Source organism: Mytilus trossulus, chromosome 3, assembly GCF_036588685.1.
Source record: "Mytilus trossulus isolate FHL-02 chromosome 3, PNRI_Mtr1.1.1.hap1, whole genome shotgun sequence".
Classification (NCBI taxonomy): Eukaryota; Metazoa; Mollusca; class Bivalvia; order Mytilida; family Mytilidae; genus Mytilus; species Mytilus trossulus.
Genome location: NC_086375.1, coordinates 48921292 through 48934522, shown reverse-complemented (window position 1 = coordinate 48934522; position 13231 = coordinate 48921292). Strand labels below are relative to the sequence as shown.

Below are 13231 nucleotides of genomic sequence, written 5' to 3'. Positions count from 1 at the left end.
ACATTTGTAATGATAATAAATTTTAAAAAAACGAATACCTTTACTAATTGACTTTCAAGTGTTAATTTTCCTGAAATGGTTCATTTAGTCAACTATTGTAGGATTTCACAATCTGTTAGCAACAGGACAGATTCATATAAAAACTTATGAAAATAAAAAAAGTTAATATTGAAAAAGTAATTGAATGATGCTTATTAACATCATCAACTATATCTGAATAATTAATAACAAAAAAAATTATGAACAGAACAGAAACATGAATATAATTAAAATGTTTTGTCTAGCTTAAAATGCATCTTAGAAAAATAACATAAAATAAACATAGTTTGTCTGTAAAAAGAAGACAAGCAACTGAAAAGAAATCCATGAAAGGCAATGGAATAAAAAAACCCACATCATTTCTCAGTCCTAAATGTCTAAATGTCACATGATATGTTCAGCACTTATTCTTGTCAGATAGTCTCCAAACTTTATTTTTTTATCACATCTATGATGATCAGTCTTAAGAATTCCCTAAATTTTAACATATATAATTTCATCAAAATTGGTTGATAAAAATAGGCACATTATGTTATCAATGACAAGTTCAATCAGGTAAACAAAGATCTTTAATCTTCATCATCTTCTTCTCTAATTACTGGTACACCTGTAAGATACAATTATATGTATGAACAAAAGAAATGTATGTGCAAATTCAAATTTTATAATAAGAATATTTTTTTCCAATAGCTATATACAAAGTTACATTTTTACAATATAACATAATAGTATAGTCTTTGCAATGATCCATTTGGGATGGATTAATCCCCTTTATTGTAAAGAGTAAGGCGAGATAAACAGATAATATGAAAACACAGAACCCCCCACAATCCATCTCATGCTAAAATATTGAAATGTACATAACTGTACCATTGCACCAATTTCTAGAATCAGTTATGTTCTTAGTTACTTATCTTTAATTATATATTTATGTATCCATGTAATCTATAAATAGCATAATGAGGTTAAAATGATTAAATAATAATACAACTAGATTTTTGCTAACATGAAGTGTACTGAACTCACCATCTAATTTTTTCAACTTTGGAAGTTTATTAGCCACATCAGTTCTGTAAGTTCCTTCAGCGGTCAATCTTTCTTCTAGAGGATTACCTGTAAAAACATAATTATTAGTTCCTTTTGTCTCAATGTCTATTGTTAATGTACAGGTCACTAGGTAAGGCCTAAAATAAATATTGTTCATTTTCCCAATCCCGACCGACCCTGCAAAAATGGTGCTACTCATAAAATTTTATTGTCAAATCTAAGTCGAATATTATTTTATTCATTTCTGATTTTTAGGCTTGCTGGATCATCTGATATTGTTCCAGCTTTTGGAAAAATAAAATTATTTTCCTAACCTACATTTACCTACCCACACCTGGCTTGGCAGGATTGGGATTGGGGAAACAAACAATATATTAATTTAGGCCTAATACAATTATGGTACATGGTATTTATATTTATGGTAAATAAAGTTAAATGTATTACAAATCTATATTTATATCCCTTCTGTAGATGTTATTCACTTATGAAAATTTCAAGTTCATTGAAATCTTGTGACTTCACTGCAAATATGTGCATATTTAACGAATCGAGATATGTACATTTCATAAATAAGACCTCACAGAACATCACCATCAAAGGAAAAGTCTCCCCCTTATTTGTTACATGATTCTTAATCAATGTATGAAATTTTCCTTATCTATGTTTCAAAAAAGATCTATCAAATGAGAAATAATAAAATAATCTTACCTGTGAATACAAGTTCCTCAAGGCATGGTAAATCAGCCTGTATTAATAAAAATTAAATAAGCATGAAACTTCTCATTTTTATATTAATAACTCATTATAAAATTTAAATAATTTGCAATCTCAAATTTAACAAGTGAGTTTTCTTTTCCTTTGCAGAAGATAAAAAAGATTTGACAGGACACACTAACTTGCATTAGACAAAATTAACATGAATTTGAAAATGTTGCTTGTGATTCTTTTTCGAATAGTCCATTTGCCAATTCCCATAATTGACCCTGTAATTAGAGGTTCCTTTCTTTATTGTCTGCCATATGAGGGACATAAATTTGCATTGACAATGGAGAGCTAGGGAAAAGAGCATATTTACCTGTGCGTAATGTGAGTAACCTTTAAGTTTTTCAAATCTTTAAATTACATCAATTTGTTGTTTAGCTAAATACTTTTGTCACCATAAGTTATTTTACATGTAAAATTTGTAAAACAGCTGGTACATCACTTTTAATTTATCATGCTTTGCTAATTGGCAAATGGACTGATCACCCATAGAAACAAATACATGCAATATATACTCACCAATTTTGAAAATTCAGCCATATCTTTTACACTGTTGTTGGACATATATAAAACCTTCAAAAGTTAAGACATCATTGAAACAAAATATTTCATTTTTGATTATACAATTATTAACAATCATTGAAGAATGGTTCTAATTTTAAACATCAATTAATCCTAGGTAAAATGCCACCAGATACAAGGCTTATAACTCTCATTGGTTAATAAATGGTTCTTGACAATTAAAGTAGTCAAAGTAGTAGGTCCGGTAAGGGCCGATTTTGGCCTCAAATTTCAGGTTCATCTAATAAAAGATTTTGACCACTTTTTAAACACTGAAGTAGATATAGGAAGATGTGGTGTGAGTGCCAATGAGACAACTCTCCATCCAAATAACAATTTAAAAATTAAACCATTATAGGTTAAAGTACAGCCTTCAACACGGAGCCTTGGCTCACACCGAACAACAAGCTATAAAGGGCCCAAAATTACTAGTGTAAAACCATTCAAACGGGAAAACCAACGGTAAGTGTCTATTTTATTTGAATCAATTAATTTATGTGAAAGATTTTAACTGATTTTGTCTTAAAAAACGTACAGATTCAAGCTGAAATATGAAAAATCTACCAAATATGCCAAAAAACGTCACTTTTCAGATGGTTTTTGTCAAAAATGAAAGTGGCCGCATCCGTGTTCATCCTCAACCTTTATATATGTAATGTATTATCATAAAATACAACTTTCATTTCAATATTAAGGATGAACATGAATGCGGCCACTTTCGTTTTACACGCAAACCGTCTAAAATCTAACTAAAATGCTAGAATTATGAAGATTTCAGTACTTTAGCACGACTGAGTGGTGCTAGTACCCACTATATGTGCATTGTATCGTCAAAAACAGCCCATATTTATTTAGCAGAAGCATTTTACTGTCCAATAAATAACTAAAAGTTTACATTTTAACAATTTTGTAAAACTGCTATATTTTGGGGCCAAAAAGGGGTCTTACTGAACCTACTCCTTTAAAAAAGAGATGATTTCAGCATTCCAATTGTGAACTTTCCATTTTTAAGTAGCAACATTCCAGCAGCACCTGCATACGGGGAATATATCTCCCAATTGATACGATATTCCCGTGCTTGCATTTCCTATCATGATTTTCTTGATAGAGGGTTACTGCTCACAAGGAAGCTATTAAACCAAGAGTTCCAAATGGTGAAGTTGAAATTATCCCTACGTAAATTTTACGGACGCCATCACGAGTTGGTTGACCGTTATGGAACAACCGTTTCACAAATGATATCGGATATGTTCCTTACGTCGTAACTACAATCCCCTTCCCTTTCATGAATTTGACCTACCGAATTACTTTTTACCGGATTTGTAATCACATAAGCAACACGACGGGTGCCGCATGTGGAGCAGGATCTGCTTACCCTTCCGGAGCACCTGAGATCACCCCTAGTTTTTGGTGGGGTTTGTGTTGTTTATTCTTTAGTTTTCTATGTTGTGTCATGTGTACTATTGTTTTTCTGTTTGTCTTTTTCATTTTAAGCCATGGTGTTGTCAGTTTGTTTTAGATTTACGAGTTTGACTGTCCCTTTGGTATCTTTGGTCCCTCTTTTAAATAACATAATCAAAATAAACAAACAAGAAGCTATCAGTTGTTTAACTCAAAAATATAATGATTCATAGATTTTATAGTAATTTAAATATTTCAGCATACAAATTTACACTTTTCACTCACTCACTTTGATCAATGAACCATGAAATAAAGGTCACACCATCCTTCTGACATATGAGTGATTGAATGAATTTGTTTGTCAGCTAATGAATATTCAAAGATTTTGTCTGATATACCATGAAAGTGTGGTGTAGATAAAAACCAAAGATGTATATATATACATTCTTACATTGATACCAGTGAATTATCGGATTTATCCAATCGAGATAGTTAAATTATCAATTTTAAAGTCCGAGCCGCCTCGGCTAGGACTTTAAAATTTATAATTTAACTATCGAGATTGGATATATCCGATAATCCACGAGTAACTATGTAAGAATCAGTTTCTCTAATGATAAAAAAGACATTTTCTTTTTTTGTTAACCAAAAATCCCCTTCGAGTGCCTTTCACATTGCACGAAGTTGTCAATTTCATTAACACCTGTTATCATATTTTGATTCATTCAGTTGGCTAAAAAGGTCATGACCCTTAAAATCATCCAATGATCTTTTGAGATCACTAGCAACCACACGTTGATTAATTTTTTTTATACAATGGGTTTCGGAAAGGGATAAATTTCCATAGAGTTAGAGAAATTGCTTTAGCAAACACATGTGGTGTAATTTGAATTTTCTTTACAATACTTACCTTTAGTTTTTTAAGAACGTTGATGCCTTTCAGTTTTTCAATCAAATTATATGAGATCCATAGCTGTTCCAAAGTGTCCCCTACAGCTTCCTGTAAAATGTTTCCATTCAGTTCCAATATTATCTTACATTTAATGTTTTTACAATCATTTTTTTAAAGTTTAAACAATTGAAAGTTTGACAAGATGATAGCCTCAAATCATTTAGGTAAGTACAGAATCTACATTCACTTAATTTATCTCTAAGGCCTGGGAACAGTTATTTTGTAGTGTATTTTTTTTTTTTTTTTAGACAAAAACACATATTAAAAAAATTGGGAGCTGCTCTATACCAAAATGATTAAAAAAGGAAATTTGTATAACACTATTTCACTTAGCCAATTTTTTAAATGAATATATTTTTTTTAAGCATAAAAATAAATTTTTGAAAGAAACATTTATAATTTTATAATAAAAATTATATAAAAAACCTACCAGTCCTGTTAACGACTTTATACTGTTTCTTCCCAACGACAAAATTTTCAAATGTTCTGAAAATAAATAAGCAGAGTTGTTTTTCAACAATTTCTTTCAGACTCTGTAATATAGAGTTGTCTTTTTTTTTAACAATTCTAACAGCTTAATTGTTTATTGGAAAGTATTTCAAAAAGATTCCAATTACCACAAGTTAGTATATGTGACATCAATCAATGTATGTTCATTCTCTTTTAAGGTCAAATACAAAAAATTATAAATATATAATAACTTACTTAAACCATTCAGATTGGCAATCTTTTCAATAGTATTTGTTGAAATTGACAGCTGTCTGAAAAAGATCAAAGAAAAAAACACATTAGTTCAGTGCATTTGTGTGATTGGTATATATACCCCTTACAATAGACATACAGAGCAAATATAGTTGACCTATTGATTGTAGCAACTGATTTACAGACATTATCATGAACATAAGGTTTAGGACTAAAATGATGTGATGTTAAATGTCAAGTACGGTTGATCTTATTGCAGCTAGTAACAGTCTAGTTAAATCTGCAATTCAAATTTCTGACAAAAATATTTGCTTATGAAAAAATGGAGCAAATTGTAAAGTCATTTGGAAAAGGAAAAATGAAGTCCAACAAAAATGTTAAGCCATGAAGAAACTTATAGGCGCTATAAAACAAGGGGATTTAAGTCATAGACTTTTAACTTTTTTTGCAATTGATTCCTTAGGTTAAAATTAAATTTAAACGAAAAGAAACCATCTGATTGAACATAAAAGTCAATGTTTTGATGTAAATAATAATGACTTGTGGTGGTTTCAATATTTAAAAATTTAGTGCAAAAAGATAACACCTACTCGCAGCATGTTAGTGTGGACAGAGAGGCATCCATCTTTTCTATTGGTGGAATCTGACCCAACAGTTTGACAATCTTTGCTTCCTCTGCCTTACATTCACTCTTTTCAGCCTAAAATGTAAGAGTCATATCATTTAAAATTCACTTCATAACTATAAGTATTATTTAAATAAACCACTCACTTCTCTGTGTTGCATTATTATAATGCATCTCAAAATATATAAAATAAAACATTTATATTTATGTCTGCCCACTTGCTCATCCAATGAGTAATAAACTACATGTATAATGGGGTCAGTTATCTGTTTGTCAACTCCAGATGTGTGTCCTATGATCTGTGAAAGATTCTTTGTATGCCTCATCTAAGAGCATGACATGTATATATGTTTTTCAGTCTGTAAATCCATTTGTTCGTCTGTCCTTATAGTTCCTGAATTACATGAACAGTTTACCAAAAATGTATATAGACACAAAGATGATCAAAATCATCAGTCAACAAACACAATCTGTTGTCCTAAAATTGGAAAGTAACTTTAAGTAAAAGGTGTTTTTTTGCTGTCTCATTACACTTTAACTCATTGGTTGAAACACTATCTATAAATCAGTCCTTTACTGGTACTTATACTCTGGTAATTGAAGATAATATGGTATAATGGAGGTCAAATTTCAGAAATCACAATTTTTACTAAATTTTTTTTGTAATTGTAAAATTTAAGTACATGTAAATTCCTGCAAACATTCATTTACGTAGAAAAAACGATTCTGAATATATATGATAGCAGATACTTAAATTAAATCAGTATTAACAATTTCCTCAGATTTCGCTATAATCGATCCCTAATGTTTGACCATTTTTCAAAAATAGCAATGATTTTCTGAATTCATATTTTGCCATCTTTATCACTAATAGAGGACACTCTGTATCAAAATATAACTTGTTTAATTACCCATTTGGCCAAGGCTTCCTTGATTGTTGTTGCTTTTGCGGCCTGTAAAGGAAAATATCAAATGATTAAAAACGTTTCGTTTATTTTGTGCTTTAGCATTTCTCAGCTCACATACTTGTAGTGCCAAACTGGTATCAAACATCCTATCATGTAGATCCAAACTAATGTCTTATGAAGAAAATTCAGAAGAACATTTAAAATTTATGATAATGAAGGAATGAAAATATGTGAATTCAAAATGATTTAAGGCTTTAAGTTTCTGTATTCTTTTTTACAGTACATAATAAGTCTGTCATACCATATGATTAAGTTTTTAAAAAGTGTAAGTTCTTTGTTCTTTGAGCTATCTATTGAGTTATATTGGGATTATATTGAAACAGGCAAATAAGGTATAACATTACAATGTAGTTGTTTTCAAACATAAATGGAAATGTATTATTTCACAAAAACACTCAATTGCAAAAAAAAAAAAAATGTGAAAGCTCCATGTACAAATGTATGACCAGTACAAAGACGTGTTTTTTCTAATTCCATCCTGCAGAACACAAATAAGACAACAAGCATTTTTCCCATGCACAATTAAAATCTGGAACAGCCTTCCCCTGAGTATTGTAATGAGTGACTCTATAGAGTCGTTCAAACAAGTCGTCTCAAACTACACCTAAAGTCAGTAAATTTCATCATGTGTAAATAGTTTTATTATATACTTAGTAGTAAATACAGATAAATTGTATGTGTAATAAATCATTGGCAAGCATGCTGTGTCAGCCACCAGTGATGATATCTATATCAGCACGGTTGCATAGGCTTTATCATACCTTTAATCTGTATGACGTCACATCATCAAATGTAGTCACTACTGCAAAGGCTTTATCAAACCCTTATCTGTATGACGTCATGTCAAACCTATAATCTGTATGACGTCATGTCACATAAAGAAATCTACGTGAAGTATATATGTATATAATAAAGTGTATATGATATGGCTTTTTCAATCTCACACACCATATCAACCCTCAACCAATATATTCCCTCGCGCAGAGCTCTTTGGATTATATTGGTGTCTCAGGTTGATACGGATGTGATATTGAAAAAGCCATATGATATTCTCTATTTAATTTATCTTAATATATTTTTAAAAATAATAAATTAAAAATATGCACTACCATTATGTAAAATTTGGTTTGTTTGTTTATAATCACAAATTTGTTATATTTCACTGTATATATGTCTTCACAATGCAAATTATGTGCAGTACAAGTGATGTAAACTTCAACATGTTGAAGGCGGTCATTATATAGTAGAAGAACTTAGAAGTAGAAGTATTTCTAAGCCCTTAAATTTGTTGCATCTCCAAATGCACGTAATCATCAATGTTTAAAAGTCACCAATATGTGCTAAAATTAAAAGTTCAAGTTTTATTCGGATAAGTTATTCTGTCAATCGTGTTTCCCATTAGGTTCATCATGATCAACATGATCAACTCAATGCCAATGGTAAAAAAAAAGCATTTTTATCTGGGTATGTTTTACGAATTTAACATCATGATAAACGTGTAGATTAATTTTATTGATCTTGCAATTACAATTTTACCAGAGGCAGATTGAAAAACTTTAATTTTAACAAGGGTACTTGTTCTAACATAAATGATAAAGCATATCAATGCACATGGGATACGTCATTTTAGTACTCAACTGTGACCCTTTCAGCAAAACACACATTTTATCAAATAAAATACGAAATTCATTTTGTCCCCGAAATAATCACACAAGCAACAGCTGGCGGATTTATATGATACTGCGAAGTACCCCGTTGTAATAAAACAATAATAATACCCACCATTTTGAAGCGTTGTTGTCGTCAAGATGACTGGTACCTGTTGATACGTCATATTGTACGCGGAAAAACACAAAAATAAATAGAAACCAGTAAAGTTGTCAAGGGCACAAATTTTAATACATTTTTATCGAAATGTCCTTAATTTTAACACATTATTTTGAGTGTCTATCTACAAAGATTAATATTAAAAGATTGATAATTAATTTAAATATTTACCAAAAATAATTTAAAAAAAAGAAGACAACCACGACCCGTATTCCACACATTTTATTCAATAAAATATCAAGCATATAAATTGATTATTACAATACACAATATATACTATACATACGAAAGCTCCAAAGCTGGTTTCCAATGGGGTCCCTTTATGTAAACGGCTTATAGTTTCGACATACAAAAATTATCAGTTTAATTAGTTATCAAAGGTACCAGGATTATAATTTTTTACGCCAGACGTGCGTTTCGACTTCATAAGACTAATCAGTGACGCTCATATCAAAATATTTATAAAGCCAAACAAGTACAAAGTTGAAGAGCATTGAGGATCCAAAATTCCAAAAATATGTGCCAATTTAACAGTGTGCACCACATTTTTTTTTAATATTATTTCAAATAAACTGACAAAATATTACAGTTATTTTTCATAATTTCATTCTTAAGGTGGTATGGGTGTCTTCCGCCATCTTGGATTGTAAAAAACAGAGAATCTAAGGTCCAGATTTTCTATTAAGTTAGCAAAATTAAATCCAGGACTGTAGATATTTAAATTAAATATGAATTATCATTTAAAAGAACTAATTTATAAGAATATAACTTATAAATATTAATGTTTTTACAAGTGTTGATATTTTTTCGTTGTTTTTAAATGTTTACAAAGTGGCCATTTTAAGGGGAGGTAACTCTAAAACAGTGCATTTTCTGAAGGATTGTACATGGAATTTTTCTATTTTGTATTTTAGCCGGGAAAAAACTCACGGTGACCCTACCTTTTCTTTTGATATTTTCAAAGCATTGTATGAAAGCTATCTTTTCCTCATTTATTTTACAATTCTATCATTTTGTTTAGTTTCTAATTACAAAATGGTGTTTTTTCCTGTATAATCCATACAAAATGTGTCATTTTGTCACCACCTGTAGCTTGAGAAAATGCGCTGTGACCTATCATTCTTATTATATTTTTGGACATATATCAATAGATACTAAGTTTTGACAAAGAATGAACAAATATGATAGAATTTGTTCATACTTTGCCAAAATGTAGTATCTATTGATACATGTTGAAAAATATTATAAAAATGATAGGTCACCGTGCATTTTTTCAAGCTACGGGTCGTGACAAAATGACACATTTTGTATGGATTATACAGGAAAAAAACACCATTTTGTGAATAGAAACTAAACGAAATGATAGAATTGTAAAATAAATTAGGAAAATATAGCTTTCAAACAATGCTTTGATAATATCAAAAGAAAAGATAGGGTCACCGTGCGTTTTTCCCGGCTAAAATACAAAGTAGGAAAATTCCATGAACAATCCAACAGAAAATGCACTATTTTAGAGTTACCTCCCCTTAAAATGACAATTTCAAAATATTTAAAAACAAACAAAAATAATCTACACTTGTACATATATTTATATTTATAAGTTATATTCTTATAAATTGGATCTTTTAAATGTAAAAACACATGAAAAATCTGCATACTTGCATCAAATTTTGCTAATTTGATAGAAAATATGGACCTTAGATTCTCTGTTTTTTACAATCCAAGATGGCGAAAGACACCCATACCACCTTAATTGCATTTTAAACCGGCGTAAATCATGCAAAAACGTTGATCACAAAATTGTGTCTATGATATGATAAACAAAACGACGTCAGCCAATCAGAAGACGCGTTACATTCACAGTTATAAATTATATAAAAATAAATCTAATAATATAAAAAGGAGTCTGATGAAGTCGCACAATAACTTTTGGTCAAGTACTCCTTAAGCTAATTTCGAGTTCCTTTATTTTCTTTATTTTTTTTAACATTTATTGGAAACATATTCCATTAAAGGGGCACTAGCTACGAGATATATAAAAAAATCTAAAGTTTGATTTTTTTTTGTTTAATCAATAATGAATTCTTATACGGTTAAAAGCAATGAGAAACACCTAGTTTTTTTAATCTATAAAATAAAACCAAACAGACCTATAAAAATCCAATTGGACGTGTTGGTTTAATCTATTCATATCTTTATTTATGTTTACATCACTTATATGGTCATCTGAGGTCAAATCGATAGTTAATTAGATGGCGTCTAGACTGAAATACACACGAAACGAACCTATATTTTATCTACCCCATGCTCTGTAAACTGTTTATTTTAGACTTTTGATAGTTTGGATAAATGTTTTACATTGTTATAAATCAAATACGAATATGAGAATTTGAGTCAAATCAGTGACCATGAATTTGACAGCTAGTGCCCCTTTAAAATAAAATGTATCTTTTTGTTGACTCTTTTCTGTTGGAACCCAGATGTTATATTCACTATTCCGTGTGAATTGATGATGTAAATGTCTCACCTTTGTAAAATATGTATACATATAATTATGACAATGTTGATAATAAATATTATGAACATGGTTTAATCTCAATTGTTTAATACGATTTTCAATATTAACATAATCAATACTGTTCATTACATTATGGTAAACTTTTGATCTATATCCAGTTTTTTTTTTATTAATCTAACACATTTCGTGACAGCACATGGGCTCGAAAATATGTAGCATCATTCGTGTGTATTTAAGTCTGGACGCCATCTAGTTAACTATCGAGTTGATCTCCGTACAACTCCGATGAACATATAAGCGATGTAAACATACATATAAATATAAATAGATAAAGCGAAATTGTATATTTGAATTTTTCTAGGTGCGTTTAATTTCATATTGTAGAATAAAAATACATGTTAGACATCGTTTTTACCTGTATAAGAATGATTTTAATTGTAGATTGAATCAGTCAATCAAATGATTTACATTTGTTTAACTTTTAATGTTGACATTATTTCCCTTTAAATAACTTGTCACGTGCAATTCATGCGTTATCCATCTCTAGCTGGGGAGTTAAATTAAAGTTCACATGCATACAGATTCAATGAGGTCGAATTATTCACCTTTAAAGCTTGCTGTTCGGTGTGAGCCAAGCACAATAGATATAGTGTCCTGCTAGGATCGTGGTTTTTCGAGTGATTCGGTCCGTTTTTTGGAGTATAGTTCGGGCTTTTTTGAATGATAAACAAACATGCGATAAGGTCAATTAACTGCTGTTTCGTACTGCTGTTTCGTAATTACAATAGTTTTTTTCATGACTACCCAACTTATTTTGATTACAATACATGTTTTGATCAACAATGAAGCACAATTTCCTGGTATCTAACAATTAATTAGTGTTTATTATTGTCTGGGCTTTTTCGAGAGCAACTGTGAAATCATTCGGGTTTTTATAACAAAAGGTCCGGGCTTTAATCAAGAAAATTGTGATAAAAAAGGTATTCTTGACTTGAAAAAAAAACACCTTTTTTTAGTTTATAACTGTAATCAAACAAAAGAGGGATGAAAGATACCAAAGGGACAGTCAAACTCATAAATCTAAAACAAACTGACAGCGCCATGGCTAAAAATGAAAAAAAAAACCAGACAAACAATAGTACATATGACACAACATAAAAAACTAAAGAATAAGCAACACGAACCCCCAGGACAATATCATACCGGTATCTTCCCAACAAATCACAAAACCATATTACTACGATGATTAAAATTAACCTTTTTCAATTCAATACTGAACGGAAAACGTTCTACGACAACGTTCAAGTATTAAATTAGAAATTATTATTGGATCCTTTATAAAAAGTCTTTAGAACATAGTACAGGAGACTCATTATCTTTTGAACATTATTTCATGTTTTTTTTGTTATTTTGGTATTATGGAATACCGTTGTCCGTCCGTCGCCAGCAAGTCGGGAAACAACTCAAAAACACTGTAACCAATTTACATGAAACTTCAGAGAATTGATAATATCTATTGAGGTATACACCCATTTCGGATTTCATAAATTTTAGATTTGATTAAAAACGAGATTAAAATTTTACACGAAACTTTGGTGACCGATAAACATAGAACCTCCCTTATGTTTTTGTTAAATTTTTGATATGACATTCAGATATTATTGATAGGTTTCATAACCAGTGAGAACAGATATCGCTTGATATCAACTCTAGTTATTTAACGGGGAGTTCATTCTATTTGATTTGGGTAAGCAAATCAAATTTACGCAGATTTTCGTATCACTTTTTCGTATCACACTCTGTGCAGTGTGCTACGAGAAATGTCTATT

At 30.2% G+C, this 13231-nt stretch overlaps 1 protein-coding gene across 1 annotated transcript; it reads right to left on the bottom strand.

Annotated features, from left to right (window-relative positions):
- Window positions 1-544: 544 nt before the first annotated feature.
- LOC134711718 (dynein axonemal light chain 1-like) lies at window positions 545-8918 on the bottom strand. The gene is made up of 10 exons (XM_063572531.1): window positions 8840-8918; window positions 7001-7042; window positions 6055-6164; window positions 5468-5523; window positions 5193-5248; window positions 4721-4810; window positions 2368-2421; window positions 1795-1831; window positions 1066-1152; window positions 545-646 (listed from the first exon to the last, which is right to left on the bottom strand). Exons 1-10 carry the CDS (start codon window positions 8840-8842, stop codon window positions 609-611), a joined length of 573 nt encoding a protein of 190 aa, XP_063428601.1. The 5' UTR covers window positions 8843-8918; the 3' UTR covers window positions 545-608.
- Window positions 8919-13231: the final 4313 nt, after the last annotated feature.